The sequence below is a fragment of the Maylandia zebra genome, linkage group LG7 (genome assembly GCF_041146795.1).
Source record: "Maylandia zebra isolate NMK-2024a linkage group LG7, Mzebra_GT3a, whole genome shotgun sequence".
NCBI classification, from domain to species: Eukaryota; Metazoa; Chordata; class Actinopteri; order Cichliformes; family Cichlidae; genus Maylandia; species Maylandia zebra.
The window spans coordinates 62,963,506-62,987,819 of NC_135173.1; the positions used below are offsets into that span (position 1 = coordinate 62,963,506).

The window sequence follows — 24,314 nt, forward strand, 5'->3', positions numbered from 1 at the left end:
ACGTGTTGGGTGCCCGGAAGCGTAATATACAGACGATTTGTCACCTAGTGTAAAATGTTACGCTTTGGGAGTGAGAATGTGTTGGAAGCCACCAACAGCACAAATGATGTCGAGAGGTCTTTTAGAATCACTCCAGTTAGTGAAGGCGATGCTGATTGGCGCCATCGACCAATGAAATCAGTTACGCCACTCAAAGTTGTTATGAAGGGTTAAACTCTCTATTGTAGCATATCAGGCTAGAAACATGATGTTAATGGTGTTAGTTTTGCATTTAACAAGCAAATTGACTCACTTTTGGAGCCTCAAGTGGCCATTGGAGGAATTGCAGTTTTTAGTATTTCATTATTAATCACTGAGATTGTTACTTTGTGCAGCACACAAAGACTTCAACAGTCTAATTCAGAATAAATGATGTATAACCAGTAAATTAGAGTTCAGTTAGGGTGCTCAGTACTCATTCACTAGATCTACCTTCAAGCCATCTTAGAGTCGCGGCTGGATGATTATGATGCATTTCTAATCTTTTATAAAGGGCTGCAAGGGGAAATTAAAATGAGAAATTCATCATCGGGTGAGGCATGTTGCTCTGACAATTTAGAAAATATTAAGAAATATTACATTCACACTTTGCAATGTTTAGTTAAATGTCGCAGCAACACTTTAGCTGTATATGTCAATGCACTGTACCAGAGCTTATTATAACACTATCAAAATCAACCTCATCCACAGCTGCCATTGTCGGAGACTTAGGACTTTGGCCCGATTTGGCAAGATTGCTTTTGACATTATACTGACTTGACGTTATATTGCCCTAATGGGTGTGGTTTTTGTTGATGTTGTTGTTGTTGTTGTTTTTTTGTTTTTTTTAGCTCATTCTGACAAATCAGAAGGAGCCTCCTCTGCGTTGTCAGGGATAGTTTATAGCTGAAAAGGTGACTTTGTAGTTTTTGTTTTGCTGGTATCTTCATCACCTACTGAGAAGAACTTCAAATAAATAAATACGTTACATTTTTTATTTACCTTGCTCTGTTCCACTTTAATCAATATATCACCCCGAGGTAAATTTGAGGTAGGTTTGAACATGTTGTATATCTGCCTCAAAGATCCGAAACCAAGAAAATATCAGGGAATGTTTTTATTTATTTATTTTTTATGACTTGCTAGAGTGTTACACTCATTCTGGCAAGGCTGGAATGAAAACACAACACTACTGAGAACCAGTGAGTTCACTGCAGGGCGTTGCATGTTTCGTGACATAACAAATGTCTGACCTGCTTCTCTACGGGGGAATTAAGGATTGGGTAACACTGATAAGAGGCATTTTCTAAAATATCATGGCTGATGCAGTTATTCCATTCTCATTATCAGAACATCCGATTCTGCTGTTTAATCAAACCTGCTGGGGTTTCATTTTTCCTTTAGCATCTGGTGTTGTGACGCGTGTCCTGCAGCAAAAATGAGACGAGTGAATGAAAGCATGGATAGGAGCAGTAGAAATGTAACTAACTACTTTAATGCAGTAGAGTTTTAATGTTATTTATTTATTCCATAACTATTCCTATGTCATGCTATATTTGATGCTTTTTTTTACTTATTATTTTGCAGTTAAATTAACTAAAAACTCTCATTATTTGTTATGGTTTTTATGGTTGCTATAATGTGACATTAGCAGCATTCTGCATAAACAGTAAGATTATTTTAGGTACTCCTACAAAATGCAAGGTGCTACTCATTTTTTCCCCCCACATGCTTCAAAGAGCTCTCACCTAAGGCTTTCCTTGCAATATTTATATTTTTTCTAATTCAAGAAGAGTGATGGTCTTTTATCACATATATGTTAACAGAAAGAGGTCAAACTGTTTAGTTAGAGAGAAGAATAAAACAAACACCCAAAACAATGTTTGCATAGGACTCTGTGAAAGTGCATCCACGCTGCTTACATAGGAATTAAGAGGGTAAGTAGCAGACAGGTTCTGCTAATGAAATGCGCTTGATTAACTGATCATGAGCAAATGTGCCCACCTCTATAAAAGTGCAGGTTTTGGCAGCTTGCTCATCTGGAGCATTCAGGTCTGTTTTAATGCCAAGGAGGAAAAACATCAGCAATAATCTGGGAAGGCTTATAAAGTAATTTCAAAACAATTTGAAGTTGAGTGAGAAAGATTATTCACAAGTGGGAAACATTTAGGGCTGTTGTCAATCTTCGTTTGATGATTTGGGCTTGTTTTGCAGCCACACAATCTGGGAATCTTGCAGTTATTGAGCTGATGATGAACTCCTCTGTATACCAAAGTGTTCAATGTGAAGCCATCTGGCTGACAGCTAAAGCTAAGGAAAAAATGGGTCATTCAGCAGAACAAAAATCTCAGGAACAGCAGCAGATATACAACAGAGTGTGTGTGAAAAAGAAAAGAATCAAGGTGCTGCAGTGGCCCAGCCAAAGCCCAGACTTCAGCCTGAATGAAAGGCTGGCCCTAAGAGAGGCGTGCATAAACTAATACCTGCAGGACTTTAATGAAGTGAAGCAACATTGGAAGGAGTGGGCCAAAAGAAATGTGATGGACTGATAAAGTCATATAGGAAATAATTATTTCAGCTTGTCATTATTATTAATAATTGAATTTAATTGAATTTAAATGTATTTAAATGTATTTTATTTGTATTTATGTATTTATATATTTAGCTACAAATACCTGAAGGTAGGTAGACTACAGGAAGGTGCTAACAAGTTAAAGAAATGATTAAGTTACCTGACTATATCAAGCATTACCTTGACAAAGGCCACTTTAGGGTACTATAGAGTAATTTGTGTTCTCTACTCAAATGAATAACCTGCAGTCACCTCTGTCACTTCAAGTGTTTCATTCAGTTAAAAAAAACAACCCAAAAAACAGTGCAACTCCTGAAGATCTTTACGGTAAACATTAATTATTGCAGTAGCTGACGCAGACTCTACAAACATATATAAATGACCATAGACCCCAAAGATGAGCCACAGGAGCTCTGTTTGTATTCCGGTCTTGTCTCTACTGCCATCTGTGAGATTTTGAAAGGGCAAACAGCTGCACAGCTCCGATCATCTCGATTGTGCCATCGGCAGTCTGTTGACCATGTCCCCCGAATGAGCTAATTTTAGCCCGGTGAGATTAGATTAGTATCTATTTGTGCATGCTCTCAACACCCAAAGGGCTCAAACATCACACTTCACCTAGTCACATGCAAACCCACTTGGCATCACCACGGAAACAGTGTCTGTTCTCTTAAAAGCAGCATGTTTTTCTAGGGAAACAGTGAGCGAATGGTTTTGTATATAATAATCTAAAAACATAATTAAATGAACAAATGGGCGGAAATGATCATATGCAGGTCACTGTATTGGTCAGAAAAATTAACTATAGTTATACTGAGATTCATATGAACAGTCTGTTTGCATACAGAGGAGCATATAGTCATTTAAGTGTTTGCATTTTTGAGGATTAAAGGGCAACCTTATAGTATAATTATATTTTTTAATCTTTCACCAGGTGTATTTAATTATTCTTCAAAGTACAGGCTCAAGTATGCTGCGTGCCTGTAAAGCAGTGAAGGCATGTGTAATGTGAATTTAATTAGCTGCCATAGGGAATGACTGTGCATGTTTGAGCCTGTCTCCTTATAGAGTGTCTGCATTTGCTTTGGTGTGTATCCTTACCTTCAGGTCAGTGAGATGTCTAAATTATTCTCATTATAATGTTGTCTAAACTGAGATTAATTTGGGGAAAAAAAAAAAACCCAACACCTTCCTGTGCTAACTATAGGTTAGCGTGACTGAATTTTGGCAGCGTACATCTGAGGGAGCTTTGATCTCACGTGGTTATTATATCGTGCTGCTTTAGCTGTCAGTCAAACAAATGATGCAATTCTTTGCGAATCCTTGTTTTCCCTCAAACAAACTTGCTGTTCAGAATATAAAGCACTTCATCCCCTGGATTCAATGGGAGCAGGTGTGGCTTGAGCGATTGATAGAAATAAAACAGAGAAACAAAAGATTTTAGGTTTCATATTAAGAATTCTATGTCTGCGTTCATAAGGTAAACAGATGAAACTGAGGCTAAAAAAGTATACACATGTCCATGTATTACCATGAATGCAGAAACTAGTTCAATTAAAACAATCCAATAGACGCCAATCTGCTCACTATCCTCTGTGTCTAAACCCTTACTGTGGTTGCTGATAACAACACAGCGCCCTCAATTCCTCAGTTACTTTCACCACTCACTCGTAGCATCTGGCTTCAGAGAAGCAAAATGATTACGGTCATAAAGCTCTTTGTCACATTTTAAAGTGACAGTGTTAATGTGAGGATGGCTGCATCTGTCTTTTATATATAGCCTATGGAAAATGCTCACTCGATAATATGTCAATCTACAGGTGAAAATAGTCCACAGGCAATAATATTACACTTGTTGAGAAATGGCATTTTTCTAGATAGTAGAAGTAGCTTTTTGCTTTTATTTTTTCATCTGATTCTTCTTCAAGTTTCTTCCTCTTTTTTTCCAGCTGTTGTGTTGATGAAATCAGAGCGCTGGAGTCATCTGCACATTGAGCAGGTTCTCAAAGTGAATGAGTCTAAACTTTCACACTTCGGTGCGGATTGTCTTATGTGTTTACGCGAACTTGTTTAACTCGAGAGGACAGCGCAGTGAATATGAACTCGTTCAGATACAGAGACGTCAGGCAGACAGGACGCGGGCTGATAACAGCTACTGCATCATGTAATGCCACTGACTCAGGCTAAACACTCAATGCTCGGCAAGCAGCCAGCTCAGAGGAGTTAGGTGGAGACAGATGGTAAAACAGGCAGATGGGAAATAAGGAGGGAGAGCTTGACGGATGAAGAGGACACAGAAAGAGGTCGACAGGCTGAGGGAGTGATGATGTGTGTGTATAAAAGCAGAAGGAGACGGCCGGGTGGACAGAAAGGAGCCGGCGTTTTAGGAAATGAATACACTGACAGGTAAACAAGCAGAGAGTGAGTTGCTAACAGAAGCACGCGAGTGGGAAGGAAGACTGAAGGCTAGTGTAGACGTGAGAGGTAAAGGAAATCAAAGCAGATAATGAAACCTGACCTACACTGCTGTGTAATAATTATAGTACATCAGCAGAGGAGATGTGTAGCTCAATTATTTATTAATTATGATTTAATTGTTACCCGGGAAAATAAACTTGGAAGTAATAATAATAATAATAATAATGGATTGCATTTATATAGCGCTTTTCGGGGCCCTCAAAGCGCTTTACAATTCAACTATTCATTCACTCTCACATTCACACACTGGTGGAGGCAGCTACAGTTGTAGCCACAGCTGCCCTGGGGCAGACTAACAGAAGCGAGGCTGCCATATCGCACCATCGGCCCCTCTGGCCAACACCAGTAGATTTAATAATCTATTAAAATACATAGGATTGGGCACCGGATCGTGGAAACTACCTGCTTCCCCGCTATGTTTAATAAAGTAGCCAAGACAGACCTCACGAGAAGCGGGCCACATATGCAGTACGCCTTATAAGTAACTTTTAAAAGATCATAATATATCTCATTCAAACTATATATGTCTATATGACATTTATACATATATATTTATATCATCTCTTTCTCATTGTCTTTCTCCTCCACTGTTCTCTATCCTTGCTCATTTCAAACCTCTTCTGAAGGGCTCTAACACACAAAAATGTCCATAAATTTATTATCAGTATTGTCACAATCATTTAGCGTCAGCAGATTAGCCATGTGACCCTCCGGTCTCCTGCCAGGTGACAAGAGCTTGCAAAACAACAACAACAATAACAGCTGGTTATATGCTAACACTGTAGCAGCTGATGTTAGGCTCTGGTGTTCTAAAAATCAGAGTTTCTCTCTGATAAATAGGTTGATTACATTCTCACATCGTATTCGCTGAGCCCGCAATATTAGATCTAAGATTCAGTAAGGCTGGCTAACTAATAATGGCAAAAACCAGTTCGGGATATCCTCAAAAACTCATTTTAGTATCGCTTTCATCAGACAGCAGTGAGCTTCACTAACTCATTAATTCATATTAGACTCTTTTCAAAAGGTTTTACAGCCTCCTCCAGAGTAAATAGACGTTTACTGCTGAGGTAAACAGCAGGCTGACAGCCTACACTCTCTACCGATGAATGGTGTCCAGGGTTTTTGAGGTGACTCAGGGGTGAAAAAGTAAAAATACTGCAAATTGAATCTCTCTTGGAAGACTAAAATATGTTTTTACTACAGTGGCTATCATTGCTAGGGTTATGCATTTGAATTGGGAGGGCTAAGAAAAAACAATTCAATTGACTGCAGTATACAATCTACTGACATCCAGGGGTGAACGTTTTCAAACGTTACCTTTAACAAAGGATTTTTTTCTATTTCTGTTCCACATGGGTTCAACATCCTCAACAGTTTAAAAACAAAAAACTGCAACTCACGCCATAAAAGTGTAAACCAGAAATAAATAAATAAATAAAAATACGATCTTAGGGAACTGTCAGTGTTATTATTTATAGAAAGGAGCTCCATCCAAAATCAGAAGTTCTGGTCTGCATGTGTGTATCTTTAGAAAATACTAAAAAATATCCCAAAGTAAATTTTAGATGGTAAAAAGACTCAAATGAGACTTTCCCATATTTCTATGAATTTTGTTATTGTTTTTACTTCAGATTAGATGGCAAACTGCATTTCATTGTTTGTGTTAGATACTTTATCAAAGACAATAAATTGAATCTAATCTAATCTAACCCCCTATTTCTGTCTCTCTGTCTCCAGCTCTTGAGTATCATAATCTCAACACGTCTGCAGCAACCAAGAACTACTGGGTCATAACGGGTAAATTGCACGCACGCACGCACGCACACACACACACACACACACACACACACACACACACACACACACACACACACATGGACTGAGGTGCTGCTTGGTGATCAGTGGTAATCAAGAGCTGCATCGATTGGACAAAACAGCAGTTAGTTAAATGCCTGCCGCGTGCTGTTGTGCAATTCAGCACAATGGTATTGGATCTTTACATTTTCCTTTCCTCTCCTCTTGAGCCCCCCCCCATTCCCACCTCCCTTTGCACCCCCCCCCCCCCCCCCCCCCCTCGCCCGCTTAAGCTCTCCGTGTCAGAGTGTCTTTAGCTGCTCTGTTCCCGGGAAAACCTATTGATGTATAATTCACAGCTTCCTGACCGGGGCAGAGGGAGAGATCACTTCACATCACATCATGGCAGGGTGTGAATGATTCTGAAGTGTGTGTGTGTGTGTGTGTCTGTGTGTCTGTCCACAGATTCATCTCACTTATGGCCTCTAATAAGAGACGCGCACTCAAGATCAAGATTGATGCAAGCACCTTCATCTGTTTGTGCGTGTGTGTTTGTTTATATGTTTGTGCGTGTGTGATACAGACAGACTGTTTGCTCTGTGTGCCGCTGTAGCCCTGATAGAAGTTTCAAGATGATCAGCTATTAAATTGAAGGGACAATCACCCAGTCCTCTCTGATAGCCCACTCATCTCCTGTCTGCTTGTTTCTCTTATCTATTTTCCTTCTTTTTTCTCAAGTATTAATACTGTCTTCAGCTAATTTGTCTTTACACTCTCATTCTCTCTCTTTATCACCTCCTCACACCTATTTTCTCTTTTCCTCCCTTTGCTCTTGTCCTGTTTGTATTTTCCTTCCTGTCCTCCATCTCTTCACTTGTCTCCGGTTTCTCTTCTCTTTGACTGCCTGAACCCCCCCCCCTTCAAAATCCCTCCTCTGTCCTCTCTTGTCTCAACTCACAGTGATCCAGGATGTAGACAGCTCCTCCCTGGAGGTCAACTACCAAAGCTTTGCCAGTCTTATGGAGCAACGGCTAGCTGAGCTCTTCCTGGTGGCTGGCAGGCAGGGCCCTCGGACGGCGAGATCCCGGCGGGCCACCACTGTGGGGGGCTACACCGTACAGGTAGGTGGAAATGGGATTTGTGGATCTCAGTGTGTGGCTGTGATGATGGCGTCTTCTGCTTCCTCCATACGGGAAGAAAAACACTTTGCGCCTCTATAAGTTTCATCACCTTTTGTATTTAGAAACTGGTACACAGTGTTCACCTACTCAGGTTTATTTTTTTAGAGATTCAGGTTTAGCTTTAATCTTTTATTAAGATAGCTCTAGGTATTGGGATTTCACATTCGGTCTGTAGACATCTACCTTTTTCCAGAAAATGTGGGACAGAGTCTCAGAAGCTCACAGTAGAATCTGGTTTCTAAACTCCTTTCTGTGCTTCAAAAACAAATTAATATGTATATTTACTGGAAAAATATAACAATAATTATAGTCATGGTTGTCTTTGATATGCCTTCACTCTGCTTATACAATCTGTAATTTACTGTAATTCACATTATGTCTTTGCTGTACTAACGATGCTCAAAGTGGTGATATAGAGGACCTACTATGATAATTTCAAGCAACATAATTTTGTTCTTATATTACACTTTGGTAGCTTTGCACAACTCACAGTTCATAATAATCAAAAATCTTGGTTCCTCTGTTCATCCTGAGTTTTAAGTTTCTGTTTCCCCTCCCTCTAAGCCATGCAAAATTTCAATGTAATAAATAACATTCACATTTGCCCTGGAAGAACTATCAATGAACATAGTGTCAGTATCATTCCCTGAACCCCCTTCTGGCAGGGCTTTGGGAAATTGCAAACTTACTATTTGTGAAAGTCTGCATGTCCCTGGACAGCTCCAGATTTAGCACCCTGGACAGCGCTACTGACAGTAGTCAGCGGGGACGGGTTTCAAAACTGTTGTTGCGTTCAAGAATGCTGATATTCTGAGCGCATAAACTGCAGGGGAGCATGAAGTACGCTGCCAGAAAACTGACATGGAAAGGGCAAACTTTATGAAAACTGAGACACACTACAATGTCAAACCTTTAAAAGCAGTACCCAAATATTTAAATAAAGTCTTAAATTTGTCATAAATAGGTCTCAAGTGCCAGTAAGTTAATTTTCATTGTGTTTTTCTAGTAAAACCCTGTGTGTGTGTGTGTGTGTGTGTGTGTGTGTGTGTGTGTGTGTGTGTGTGTGTGTGTGTGTGTGTGTGTGTGTGTGTGTGTGTGCATGACTTTTGGGGATTTGGCTCCACTGCTCCATATTGTGCAAATTAAGACAATGTTTGACTCTTCCTGGGCCTTATGCCTTACACACCCGTAAGGTTTTATGGTTGCCATGGATGACCGGTTTTATGCTTGCAAAGTGGAGGAGGGAGAGGCTGGCAGAGAGAGACAGAAAGGGTGGTGCGGGGTGTAGCCAGTGGAGAAATCATCCAGCCATTTAATAACACACATCCCTTCTTCTTATGACAAAATCAAATTACCGGACTTTATTAAACCGTGTAATGTTTGTCAAATTAAAAATGGTGTTTGATGTATGATGAAAGGAAATTGAGATTTCAAGTGACTCAGTTATCCTCGAGTGTCTTCCCCAAGTGTAGTTATCTTCCACCAAATGCTCGACTTGATTAAAGCAACTGAGCTGATTCAGAGTTTTGATTGGGCCACCAGCAAGAATTTTTAATCCTTTGCTCGGTAGAGAGAAAGAGAGTTTGGATTTTGTGTTAAATCTTGCCATATAATATGTTTTATTAGTATGAACTGTGGTAAAACATTTTTTTCTCATATTACTCAAGGTTTTATGACATCCCCATTCTCTTGCAGATGGTGAGCATGCGTAGACTTCCCGGTCCCAAGAACCCAGCAGAGATGACCTACTATGCCCAGCTGAATGGAGCACCCATCTCTGGAACCACAGCTGCTAAGACACTGAGCAGTCTGGACTCCCAGACCATGGCTCTGACCCTGGGATACTTTGTACAAGTCCAGGCTGAACGTAAGCTTCTCATTATACTCCTCCAGTATTCAGTTACATTGTCATATATCATGAATATCAGGGACCAGGCAAGTCACACAAAAGAGGGCTTTATTTATCCCAGTGTCACTATGCATAAAAGCTATTTTAATGTAACAAAATGTAAGTGTCAGTTTTTTGGCTATGACCATGTTGATTGTTGTAGCCAGAAAGCTAGCTAGGGTGCAAGCTAGGCTGAGCAGGCTTAGCTTGTCAAAAACTACCAAAACTGGTAAGTTAGAAATTCACCCAGCATAGACTAGTTATGACATATTGGCTATAAAGATCAAAGCTGTTGTTTGGATCAGCCTGTAAACATGCATTGCTGTAAATATGGGCATTTTTGTGGAGACTCATTTTTGAAGCCAGGCTCAAGTGGCCACTTCAGAAACTGCAGTTTTTAGGACTTTGGCTTAGTTTTTCATGCCTGCAGTATAACACTAACATTAGCTTTAAATTGTGTGTATCTTTGTGATAAAAAACAAAACAAAATGTAGAAGGTCTTTATTTGTAAATTTGTGAACTAGAGTTGATACAATTGCTTTTCTTGTTACCTCTCCTCTTACAGTTGCTAACTACTAAGTATGCTTGCAAAATATATGCTAAATTAGTAGTATAGTATTGTTATCAACTTAAACCATAGTGGGGTGCAATTTGGGAAATAACAAGCGGGCTATTTTTTTTCCTTAATACCAACTGTATATTTATAGCATAATTATGAGCTTCCAACAAACAGGTTCAGAACCTAAATATATAACCAGTGTTTACAAGAATATTTATATAATAAAAGGTGTCTGTGAAGGTTCTCAGTCATCCAGGTCATCGTAGTCAAAGGAGCTTGCAAAGAAAAGCGTCTGGACTTCTTTAAGTTGCTTGAAGACGTTTCACCTCTCATCCGAGAAGCTTCTTCAGTTCTAAGGTCAAATGAGTTTCCTCCCCAGACGCCTTAATGCCCACTCACATCCTGGGCCATCTGACCTCAGGAATTCGCATGATAAGGTGGGGCCAGGTTTCACAACGAGCTCACCCGAAACTCTGGCTGATTGGGACCCACACCCAGTTTCACACCTTGGCTCAGGCGATTAGAGGATCATCAGGGGGTCCTTTTGTCCCTCTGTGGGGGGGAAACTCCCACTAGGTTTAAATCTGGGACTCTCCACCATTTGACCTTAGAACTGAAGAAGCTTCTCGGATGAGAGATGAAACGTCTTCAAGCAACTTAAAGAAGTCCAGACGCTTTTCTTTGAAAGCTCCTTTGACTATAATAAAAGGTATTTTTTAAAAGAATTAAATACACAATGTAATAATTGTATTTAGTAAGTTTTGACAAGAAAGATAATGTAAGGAGTTTCAAAACAGGTTTGCTGGTTGTTTGTGGCATTTTTTGGTTTTGTCACAGCTTATTGAGGTGGAAATGCAGTTTTTGGGACAAACACAAGCTTCACAGCCTGTTAAAAAAGCAGCTGTTAAAATTTTTCGGGGTGTTCATCAGGCTGAAAATCTAGTTTTACAAGCAGTGATTTTAGCTCTCTGTAGTTACCTGCTTAGGAATTGCAGCTGCTATAGTAAATTTTGATCTGTTGTTTTAAATCCTTGATGTAAAGGTCCTAAATGAATGCATAATTTGTCAAAGTTGAAATGTGTAATCCAAGTACATATTGATCAACTATTGATGTTTTTGCACAGTAGACGGATTAATGACGGCTGCATTTCACTTTGGAGCGGCTCTACTGTCATGCATGCTGGTTCACTGTCACGGCTTACGGGATCACTTTATGGCAGAGAGTGAAAGATGACTCCATTAAGTTATTAATGTTTCATTAAGTGCTTTTCCTGCTGTGACAAGTCAAAATGTCTGGTGTAAAAAAGATCTGTTCCCATTTGTTCTAACACTTGCAGATTTTAGTCTAGAATTTAGAATTAATTAGCATAAAAATAGGAGCAATGAAGTACGTGGACCTTTTTTTCTTTGAATATTAACACAAATCTTGTCAGTGTGAGATATTATAGACGCAGAATCAACTCACAGAGCACATTTCTCATTTAGTAGCAGTTGTAGAGACCCCACACTGCTAAAACATTCCTCTTTAGGAGAGATCTGCTAAACTTGGGCACAGCAGTGTTGGCTTACTGTGACATTTGGGTTTAAATTAACTTTCAGTTATACTCAGTGCATCTAAAAGAGCTTTGAATGAAATAGAAATAAAATAACGCATAACAGGATTTTCTAAATTAAGAAGACGCTGTAGTTAGATATGCTTTTCAGGTCAGTTTTCTTTGAGTAACTATTGTTCGTATTGTTTGTGCTGGAGAGGACAAAATGTTCCCCCTTACCTTTTCTCCCTCTGAGTTATACAGAAACTGGAAAGACACCAACAACCATGTGTGCCCTTCACAGCTCCTCCACACAGTGTTTGGGCAGGGAGCTGAACACAGTGTTCCTGTAAAATTCATTTGCTTTGCTTTCATGGCCTCAGTGGAAACCATCTACATTAATTCTTGTAATGGAGATGCATCCATTTGGTAAACTGCTGTGTTGAAGAGAAACTCAGAGAAATATGTTATTAGTTCAAAACTCTGGTGAACTTCAAGTTGTTGCCTGATTTTGATATTGGATATACATTCAAAACAAGCAATCCCTGTCATCTAAAAGCTCAGGCTTCAGACTCTCTACACGCTTTATTTTCCCACAGCTTTTTATACTCCTAGATTTTTATGACGTCATAGAGTAGTGATGTCTTTAATATGCTCATCTCTGGCAGACAGCATTGACTGTGTGATTTTAATTCAGTGCCACGTCTCTCTCTCTTAAAACCTCTGGGTCTTATGCAGAAGCCACACCCACCTGCTGTTTAAATTGTTTTACTTGTGCTGAAGAGCCAATCAGATGTTGCCTTGTTTCAGGCAGTGGCTTAGCATCAATGTCCAGCATATTTTGAGCTGTGAATCATGCATAGCCTTGCTAGTGAAGTCCAAGAAGGAAAAACATGGAGGTGGAAAAGAGATTGTTAATGAGGCATCTGGGAAAACCGCCTGAATCAGTTTACCTAATAAGCTCTTGTAAAGATATTTAATTAACTTGTTATACAGTGTATTGTTTTTAATGACTGAACCCATTTGTGTTCGTGTGCAGCTGTGGTAAAGACACCGCCCAGCAACCTGTGGATCATGGCCGTTCTGACGCCTCTCTTCTTATTGATGGTGGTGATCGGGATGGTGGCCTTCATTCTGTGTAAGAGAAACAGGGTCCTTTTTAAAACGGGCGCCTTCAGGACCTTTAAAACTCGATCCAAGGTAAGATTTTATCCCTTTCTCCTGCCTTTATTTATTGCCCTTTGTGTTTGTGTCTGTCCACTTTTTCTCTCCCTTTGCTGCTTTTTCTGCTCCTTTCTCCCCTCCTGCTATAAATACTGCAGCTCAACTGTTGCAGTATTTATAGCAGAAGAGGAAAAAAATAATTAACCTAAAATATCTAAATGTCATTGCTTCACTTTAACAAATCCCAATACTAGAAATTGGATCTTCTAAAATATTACATAACCCTGTTATGAGTGACAAACTGCGCAGAGTAACGAGTGTGTTAAGCCGTTCCTTCAGGTCAGAAAAATGAATCCCATCTGTCCCGGAATTACTCATTTGTTTTCTCACTGCCCAATAGCCCATGGTTACTGCTAATCATGCATGCTGCAAAGACCAAATGACCAAAAGGAAATGGGCAGGCCCTGTTGTGCTAGAAGTGGACCTTAGGGTAATGTTGGCCCTTTCACAATAATAGCATTCAGCCAACATGAGCCAGTGTGAGGTTAAGTAAAAGTCAATCATTTGCAATGGGCATGTTTGTTATGGATTGCTACCAGCTGGGTTTGATCGGGTCAGGTTGACACCATGCAGCACATGACGCCAGAACAACAGCTGCTGGTGTCACTGCAGTCAGTTAAGTGCTAAACAAGCAGCGAGCCCGCCAGCCTTATTTCTTCAGAAAATTCTTGCAGGGGTGTTCAGAATTTGATCGCCTTTAAGTTCAAATTCGATATCATCATTAGGTCTCCACTCCAGCACATGCATTGACTTGACTTATGGGATGTGGCTGGTTGTAAATCCACGTGAACCATGTTCACATTTCACAGCCCAAAACAAAGCGAAGTGACTCACTGAGTTACTGGAAAAGCCTGCAGATAATTTCCATTATTTGAATTGATTGCAGCCCGTTTGCACCACAGTAGGTTACGGATGTGCACATTAAAGGATAACGCTGACTGATTACAGATATTTCATCATATAGCGTTGGCCATAAATTCAATTCTAAAACTTCTGTACCCACCAAATAGTAAGAAATGAGAAAAAACACTTTATTGGATAAAACTAAAGCTTCATTTGCCTATAATGTTGTTAAAAAGTGGCACATAAGTACAGTTTCCAGGGGTTTGTAGACTGTGTTAGGTGGAGGGAAAGTGTAAAAGTTTGCCTTTTATTGTTGCTTTTCCAACCAAATAGGTTTGAATAACCTTGGTTTATAATTTTTCCTACTCTTTGCTCTTTATGATATCAAAGGGAGCTGATATCCCTACAATGGGCATCTCAGGCACACACATCTGGGTGTAAGTGCAAAGCCCCACCCAGCTACTTTCCATGGACAGTCCATAATAAAGCAGACTGCCATGTTAAAGGGAGATGAGCTAAAATTCCTTTTTTCACACATTGAATGTTCTTGCCGTGGGTAAAACTCACCATAGCATGAGGTGTTTAGTGATCTTTCACTCAAAAAAGTGTTCAACATATTTTCTTAAATTAAAATACACATTTTTTTTATAGCTCGACATGGTAGGCATGTCAGAAGTATCCTACTTTGATTGTTTTGCTACTCTTGTTTCATTCTGAACTCGGTGAATACAGCCTTATTAACCCAGATTAGAGTGATGGCCAAAACCGGAACATTTGATGCATTCCTTCCTCCCCTATCCACCTGTTTTCTATTCTATTCTATTCTATTCTATTCTATTCTATTCTATTCTATAATAACCCTTTCCTGACCATTTCCCTCTCTTCCCTGTTTAGACTTCATATCGAAGGGAGGGCAGTTACCACCACCAGGTATTCACTAAGACGCCTGAAAGGTGTATAGCTGACTGATAGAGTCAGTGGATGAATGAATGAGTTGCTGTTATTCTCATTAATTAATAGGGTTTGAACAGTTGCTTGAACTGCTTTGTTGGCTGCTTATCACTCTGTGTTCTGTGTGTCCTTGTTGCCGGGTAAATTCTTGCATGCGGCTGCTGTTCTGTGGACATCACTTTTTCCACCATTCTCATTGGCTACGAGATATCAATAGGAAATTGGAAGGGGGAGCATTGAGAGCAGGTGAAGAAATATCTAAAGCATGCTCAGTGAGATTTAAAATGTTTAGGTTTGAGTTGATAGGCTGATAAAATGCTGGCTCATAAAAACAGCCAAATGAGCTTAATACTATTGGCCTGAAGAAGAATCCATTTTTAACCGGGGCCCATAAATTTGAATTGCAAAAATGAAGCTCAACATCTGCGAACCAAATTGATCTATTTTTATTTTTGTAGCATCCATAAAGAGTGACACAAGCTTGTGTCATCAGCCTTGGCTTATTTGCTATTGCCATTCCCTTTCAGACCGGTTGTTTTATCCTGCTCACATTCTGCAGTGGCACAGCAGGATCCCTGCACACAGACCTCCAACCCATTCCCTTTTTTATATGTGGTTTTTCCACTAAATGATATGATCATGAACTCAAAGCAGAGCAGCAACAGAGCCAACAGATAAAGATGCTTAAAAATGCCTTAAATGACAAAGAACTGTGCAGAGGCCATCAGTGTGGTTAGTGTTACTGCGGTGGAACATATCAGGGTTATTTTGGTCCAGCCTTTCTCATCCTCATCCCTCAAGATGCAAAGCGAGCCGAGGGAACGATGCATGCAGGGGTAGGCGGGATGTCTTTGGTTGGACACGGAGCTAGTATGTGTAGACTCCTCGGAAAATACATGTACGTGTTGGGTTTGAGTGTTTTCCACTTCTTTTAGTATTATATATTAACATTCAAATTTTCCAGCTTCAAGGTGTGTTTGCTTTCGTAACTGTTTGTAAACATTTAATGGGCTGTTTCACAAGAGAGCGCATGAAATATTAAAGAGGCCCAAAATATGAGGTTTTATAAGTGGCGCCGTGAAGCTACAACCACTGTATTTACTCTCTCCCAAACCCGAGCAAGATGTGCATTCAATAAATCAGATAAATATTTAACAGGAGTTAAGTTTGGGAGCTGAAAACTAAAGTTAGAGACTTTCAGTTAGTTTTGGTCTTTTTAAATTATTCTCATGGCGGCATGTATACTGACCAGTCTACATTCAGTACTGGCTGGTGTTTTTTTTAAATCTTTTTTTTTTGTTGCTTACATAAGAAAGGCCAGATGTTAGAAGAAACGATAAAAAAGAGAGTGGGAATGGCGTGCAGTTCTTGTTCTGTGCAATCAAGCAGCAACCTCCGGGTTGCCAAAAACTGAAGGTCTTTAAATGGCAACTCGAGGGTCCACAATCTGCCCAGCTTTACAGCAAAAATACACGCTTATATAGACTGTTCCAAAAAACAGTTGTGATTACATCTCATTAAAGTAAGTTATTGAAATCAAGGTGGAATATTTTAACTCAACAGTTATTTCATTAGTCGGGTGCCTTGTTCATAATTTTATTGCACTTTGAGGAGTCAGCTGTTTAGTTTCTCTGGTATATACATTTTGATTTGTTTCTCACCACCCAAAGCTAACATCCCAGATGTTATACCTGTGCCCTAACCCTGCATTCTGTCTAATGGCCTGGAGAGGGTGAGGATTGTGGTTGCAACGACAGACCCCCACTTGTATGAACGTCTCCTTGTTTACCTCAGTGAGCACTTTTGTAATGACTTCATATGAACGCTGATGCTCCACAGGGGTGTGTACTGAGCCCTCTCCTATACTCACTCTACACCTATGACTGCACAGCCACTAACAACTCCAACATCATTGTGAAGTTTGCGGACGACACTACAGTGGTGGGTCTTATCACCAATGGTGATGAGAGGGCTTACAGGGAGGAGGTCAGCGCCCTGACCCACTGGTGTCAAGACAACCATCTCACCCTCAACGTCGCAAAGACAAAGGAGTTGATAGTGGACTTCCGGAGGTGCAGAGAAGTACACACCCCCATCACCATCAACGGCGCTGCTGTGGAGAGAGTGAGCAGCTTCCGGTTCCTTGGTGTACACCTGGCTGAGGATCTTACGTGGTCAGTACACACAAACAAAACAGTGAAGAAGGCGCAGCAGCGCCTCTTCTTTCTCAGGAGACTGAAAAGATTCGGCATGAGCCCCCGCATCCTCAGGACCTTCTATCACTGTGCCATTGAGAGCATCCTCACTGGATGCATCACCACCTGGTATGGCAACAGCACCGCCTACAACCGCAAAGCTCTCCAGCGAGTAGTGCAGTGCTCTGAACGGATAATTGGAGGTGAGCTTCCCTCCCTCCAAGACATCTACAGGAAGCGGTGCCTGAGGAAAGCGGGGAGGATCATCAAGGACTCCAGTCACCCCAGCCATAAACTGTTCAGACTGCTTCCATCAGGAAGGAGGTTCTGCAGCATCCGGTCCCGTACCAGCAGACTGAGAGACAGCTTCTTCCACCAGGCCATCAGACTGCTGAACACGTCATAGACACCTCAGCTTCACTACTGGAACTTTAACATTATGCACTCCATACTGTACAGTTATGCCACACACACACACACACACACACACACACACACACACACACACACACACACACACACACACACACACACACACACACACACACACACGTAGAAAAATATTTAGTATACACATCCAGAAATGCATATACTATTATATATTGTACATATATTTATTAGTTTCAGATGTAGCCATTCTTGTATTTTGCTTGTTTACATTATTGTATTTTGCACAACTCTGTTGCTTGTGAAGCTCGCACACAAGAATTTCACTCACATGTGCTGTACCAATGTACCTGCACATGTGATGTGACAATAAAAGTGATTTGATTTGATTTGATCTCAGTTGCTAGTTTCAAGTCTTACTGAATACAATAAGATGTTCATTTTGAAAATTATAGTCCCCATTAGAGTCCAAAAGGAGCATAAAGCACGGTACGCATTACTGAGATTAACAGCCTAGCCAGTCCTGCAGAGTGAGTTATTGTAGCACCAAATTCCCTCAGTGTGTTTCCTCATAGGAAGTGTTGTCTTGCTGAGCTACAGTGGGGAAAAAGAAAAACACAAAAGGCAGTTATAAAGTAAAAAGACTGAAATGCTAGAAGACGACTGCTTAATTTGATTAATTTAGCTTGAAAATGTCTAATTTTCAAGAAGAAAGAAGCAGAAGAGCTGATTAGAAGTTACTGGCTGGATTTGTGGTCACATCTTGCAGATCGCATTTACACCCGGCAAAGATCCCATGTTGTCATTTCATTTTTTTCTACAACACATTCTAATTTTAGTGTTTGTGTATACATCTTGAATTTTCCTCCACGGGACATGCAGATATAAATCCCATACAAATTTCAGGCGTAAACGGAGTCCGTGTCTTAAGCTGGCTTGCGTGTGTGTTCTGTTAAGTCATCTGAATACCAAGCAGACTCCATCAAGTTGACCTCCTGTGTGCAACTGTGCCCGCGTGCGCATGTGTGCGTGAACTATTCCCACGCTGTGCAGGACAAGCTAAAGCTGCTGATCAATAGTGTGACTTATATTAGGTCTGCATGTGTGTTTAAGCATTAAAGAGGGATTCTGCTGCTTCCTCCTCACTTTATCACTCTGCTGTGCAGCCGGAACATTCTTCAAAATGGCTTTTCCTCCCTCTGTGCCGCCTTGTATACGCATGAAAGCCTCAGATAGCTGGCCTCCATGTGGAGTACAATAGAGGTGGAATCAGCGAAAGTAGAAGAAATCCATTTTTCATTTGTAAGGTGTTCAGTGAGTGCACAATGCAGTGGCTGCCATTTAAAGGACTGAAGGTAGTTTGCATTTTGCTGCATCATGCCTCGACTGGCCCCCTGAAGGAGTTTATCTAACCGCTGCAGCACCTTGTTGATGTGCAATCAAGCCTTACTTTATTTTTTTTATTATGCATCTAGTCTCTTTTTTTAAATTTTTTTTAAGCGCATCTCTTGGCTGTGCTTCCGCTATCAGCCCTGCTGGAGCTGAATTTAAATCAATATGGCCACAGGGGGAAAAGAGCATATCTTATCCATCTGCTGCACCTCATCAAGCTGCTGTTGGGTATTGCTCTGAGTTAAAATTAGACAAGAGGAGAAGCATCTGTGTGATACTGAAGGGAAAAAAGGGAGGATAATCTGGTGGTGCCACAGAGTCGTGCTCAGAGTGACTTCATATGACATCCTCAAGTGGAAGAAATCCCAGACTTCTTGCTGCTGTCCTCCTCTCTCTCCTCGCCTTCTTTCTTCTGGTGCTGTTCTAAATGGATGTGGAGAAAAACACCATCCATCTCCGACAGAGAGATCAGAGGATCACCCCATAGCACGGGCTTCAAGTCTTCATTAAACTGGGCCCCTCGCGTAAGATGAAAGACGGCCATTTGTTAAGTCAACACACTGTCAGTGGACGTAGGAAATGAGGGAGCGAGATGACAAGGCAGGGAGAATGGGAAAAGAGAAAGTCCTGAAAGGAAGAAAGGGCAGAGACAATTTGAATAGACAGATGTGTGGAAGTGAAAAGAACAGAGAGAAAGAACGATCATGAATCAAATGTGAGCGGTGAAATGTCAGCCTGCTTTTCAAGGTTACATCCCCTCGGCTTTGTCATTTCTGAGAATTCATACTGTCTCCATGCATGACTTTACCCATCACCTGCAGTTCAGTGCCATTTCAGCACCCGTGGCATGAAACCTTATGCCTGTGCTGTGATAATCCACATGCATACTGGTGGAAGGACATATTTGCAACAGCACATCTTGTGCTCCTACCTTGCACGTTGCCCTTTCTTTTCTCCTCATAGGTTATAGGCAAATGAGTGTTTGCACTCTCCATAGGTCTTTCACATGAAAGAGTCAGCAACTGTCAACATACATCAATTCAGTTGGTAGAATATGCGTGTAAAGATGGACTCAATCCATATATATTTATGGCATGGTGAGAGGGCCTACGGTGTAGCGCTCTCTTTCCGTCTCTATCTGAGCTCCTATCACTTTCCCCGGCACTCATCCACGTCTGCAGCCACGTGTGTTGGAGCTTGCTGATGGTACAGCGGTGTGTATGACTGATGAATTATTAACAACGCCGTCAGCTGGATGCACGCATTGCCTAACCTCACACGCACTCAGAATTTAGCATGCATCATCAAATGCATTAGACGTCCCATTTTAGAGCTGCTCGAAATAGAAAAGAGGCGGCAATTTTTATTATTTTTTTCAATCTGGGTTTCATTTACGTGGTTGTGTAACCTAAATTAAAATTTTCTTCCCCCCCCCACGCTTTAATTTTTTTCACTCCTGCGCGCTAAACGCTTTTTCTTAATTTGAATACAAAGATTGTGTCCAGGCCTCGGAGGCTTTTCAGACTGCTTTTGCTGCCGCCTCTTTTTATGTTCTGTCTCTTTATGCCAAAACCCACTTCAAAGGTGCTGTTAATCTTTTTTTATTTATTTATTTTTCAACTTTTCATTATGCCAGCTCTGGTGTTTGGAGACTGATAAAAAAAAGGTTCAGGGAGGGATGTCCATTCAATTACTTTTATCTGAAATAGAAGCAACACCTATCTGGAAATGTTTCTTTAGTATTCAGGAGACCATGTCGTGTCAGCTGGTAGAACTCTGAGCGCTGTTCACCCACATCAGGTTGTTCAGTGCTGCAGCTAGCGTGAAAAGCTCAGGGTGACAACGGACTCAAAATGTTTTATGAATTGAAAAGTGAGTTGAAGTCTTTCATCTATCAGTCCAGTCAAACAAAGGCAGTCCCATCGCTGGCGTTCATGGTGTTTACTGACATATCTATTCACACAGAGGTTAAATCTGAAAAGGAAAAACATAATAAACACACTTTAACATTTAAGCTGCAGTAGCCCAGCTTGTGAAACAGAAGGTTTTAAACGGATAAAAAAAAGTATAGAAACACACAAACCCAGTGAATAGACTGTATCAATAATAGAGTTGAAGCTGCAGCATTATGCTTCTGCTTTAATCACAGGAAATGGCTACACCAGGCATGTGATAGGTGTGTATGTGCCACAGAGATCAACTCCAGCTGGTACTGCTATTGGGCTTATTACATGATGAGCAGTCTATAAAAAAAAAACAACCCAAAAAAACCCCCAAACTCATGGATCAAAGCTTAAGGTTACATTCTCGGAGCAGCAGTATTGAGTGGGAATTCAAAATTTAAAATTAGAACCCCATGCACAGGGAGTTTTTGGATCCTGTGCAAGGCTCAGAAACTGAAGGCAAACGACAACAAGGAAAAATTAAAATTTTTTGCTGTCATAGCCAGAGCCCTACATAGAACATGCGCAGCAAGTCTATCCAAGTGTTAGAATTTGCAAATAGTTGGCAAACGTTTACAAAGTAAAATTCTATATGTGTCACTTAAGTAGCTCTTATCAGTAAAAGAAGGAGCCTTAACTTTAATTTCTGTGGCATGCCATAAAAACTGCACGTATGGTATTGCCTGTCAAATCCAGCGAGCTTTTCTAAAGTGTGGTGACTTCTCACCAAATTAAACTTTAAGCTTTTGCTTCTGCTGTAAGTGTGTTACCCAACATTATGGCTTCAATTACCGCTCAATCCAGAGTGCTTATATCAGGATAAAAGGTGTTGTGCACTGAACAATGCAACAATGGGCAACTGATGTCACAAAACAGTAGGCAAAGACAATAAAAAGTGCAGATGTATTTATGTTTTTGCTATGGCAACAGGCAGAAAAGACATCTGCCACCACACAGCTGAAACTGTCATGAACATTAGTTGTATGCATGCTTCAGCTGGCTATTGGCTCTATTTGTTTGCTTGTTGAAATGCATCAGTATAACATATATAATTAAACTGAAAACTAGCTTACCAATAATGTAAATGGGAAATCTCTGATGTTCAATTCTGCAAGAAATCCTGCCTCGCACTTTTGATTCTTCAGTTATTCTTTTGGTGTCAACTGCTCTTTTCATTCATGCTAGATCTGCACATTCTGTGGCTGATATATTGTTATATATTGTTAATTTTTTGTGAGTTTTAAAGTAAACTGACTTCCAATATTTCCCTCTCATCAGCGTCTGCCATGTACAGCATATCAGAAACGGTTGCATTGTCTTTTTTGATGTCTTTGCATGTGCTCTACAGTCGATGTTTGTTTTCATGTCTCAAGTTGCTTTTGGTCCATCAATCCAAAAACTCCTGACTGGATTGTGCTAAAAGCTGGATTAGCTTTGACTGTGCAAATTCAAACATTATGTGTTGTCCTTTCCCCCCCAACAGCCTGTCCAGGGCTTCGACTATGCCAAGAAGCACATGGGTCGAACTGGCGATGAGGCAGTCTCTGTTACCAAGGAGACGCTGGTTTTGGGGCTGCCTGTGCGAGACGCTCCATTGTCGCTGTCACTGGATAAGAAGGTGCACCAGGATGGGACTGCCAATAAGAGGCCTCCGTCTGCTGACATACACAAAGGAGGGTAAGAAAGTTACTGACTCATCTGCTTTAATGTACTGGGAAAACTGACCTTATATAAATGATTTGGATGTTAGCATTATTGTGCTTTATCATTGCATCTGTTTTTTTAGTTTGTTTTTTTTTTAAATCATGAAGACAAGTAGCACAAAAATCTTTATTTTGGTGTGATCATTTAGTCAGGTGTTACCTACCAAACCGAAACAGAGACATGCACAGACATATGCTACAATTTGGATAAAACATTAATTATATATCATTATTTTTTTTATGTGGACTGAACTCAAGTTCTAATGGCAAAATCTCAAGTATTAAATGAAAAATGTTCACCCAAATAGACCTCACAGACTTCATTTGTGTTATTTTTGATATATTATTAATTTAAAAAACATATTTGGTGAGGTTTAGACAATAAAATTGATTTGATTAGGGTTAGGTATTGATCATGGTTTGGGTTTAAATGTCTGCTGGCTGGTTGCCAGGGCGACTCGTCCCCACAGAAGAATCTGGAAAACATAAACACACATGAAACTTCAAAAGTCCTGTTGACTCAAATTTACATAAAGAAGTTTTAAGAATACAATTTTTGTCACATAATATTGTGTTACCCATTCAGCTGATATGCATCTACTAGGTATGAATTAGGCTCGATCAGCTGTGATGCAGAGAGGGTAACACACCCTCAGCTGTATTGTCTGTTTTAAAACATTGTTTTATGTCCAACAATAGCAGCAGTTGGCTCAGAGAAATTTGAGCTTGACGGTTTGCTTTTGGGTGTTTAAGCAAAGCATGTCGTTAACACAAAAGTGTAGTCTGACCCTTTCACGGACCAAAACCCAGTAGAGGAGGTGTCTTATGTCACACTGCTGCCATCATTGTGCATAATTCATTATAGATGTGGATGTAAAGGAAAGCTCTCCCTTGTTCATACATCACTATACGCTGTGATTGAACACAGGTACAGTGCTGAGATAGCGAGCTGATCCGACATGCTGTTCCCAGCTGGAAGTCTTGTGAAGGGGAAGAACAAAGTTCTCGAGCATCTGTTTCAGTCAGTGAACAAGGCGGTGACAAAACCAGAGCTTTTCAGCAAGTCCAGACATCAGTGCTTGTTTGTGCATCACAGTTAAGCCAGAGAGAAGCCCAGAGTAAGCAGTGCACAGTCTGACAGATTGACATGATTTTAAGATAAGTCCAATGTTAACGAAAGGCTGTTTGTAGACAAAAGAAGGGAAGCTGCTTCTGTTTGCAGCCAAAACAACGGATGGAGTGATGTACTAGGCTGAAGTTGAGAGCGCTGAGTCTAATAGTGGTGTTAGGTGTGTTGCTATACAAATACAGATGATCCCATTTAAGTGTGAATAAATAATTGCTCCAGTAATTTTCAACTGTTAACAGCTTAACACCTATCTGACACATGATGTGACACAAAAGATTTGTGTAAATTAACAGGAAATACATTTAAACGACTGTGCCTTTCATCTACTGATGAGCAAGATCTACTGTAAACAGCGTGGGACGGGGTATCACTGGCAACGACGAGCATTACCTGTTTAAATGACTCATTATGGGGCTGCTGGACCTGTGAAAAAACTAATTGGCCAGTAGACACACCGGTGTGTCTCAAAGTCAGAAATTAATAAACGAGTTTAAAATAAAAAATACAGATAATCCACAAAAT

The 24,314-nt window shown here is 40.4% G+C and overlaps 1 protein-coding gene across 5 annotated transcripts in view; it reads left to right on the plus strand.

Moving 5' to 3' along the window:
* The window catches only part of kiaa1549la (KIAA1549-like a), a 123,978-nt gene that overhangs the window by 62,731 nt on the left and 36,933 nt on the right, over positions 1–24,314 (plus strand). For 4 of the 5 annotated variants that reach the window (XM_024803020.2, XM_024803019.2, XM_024803022.2 and 1 more), the window contains exons 8-13: positions 6,809–6,868; positions 7,826–7,986; positions 9,742–9,913; positions 13,065–13,225; positions 14,987–15,022; positions 22,444–22,637. In XM_024803020.2, the coding sequence (XP_024658788.1) occupies positions 6,809–6,868; positions 7,826–7,986; positions 9,742–9,913; positions 13,065–13,225; positions 14,987–15,022; positions 22,444–22,637 (784 nt within the window). The remainder of the gene's footprint in view (positions 1–6,808; positions 6,869–7,825; positions 7,987–9,741; positions 9,914–13,064; positions 13,226–14,986; positions 15,023–22,443; positions 22,638–24,314) is intronic. The other variant, XM_024803023.2, reaches the window with a different exon arrangement.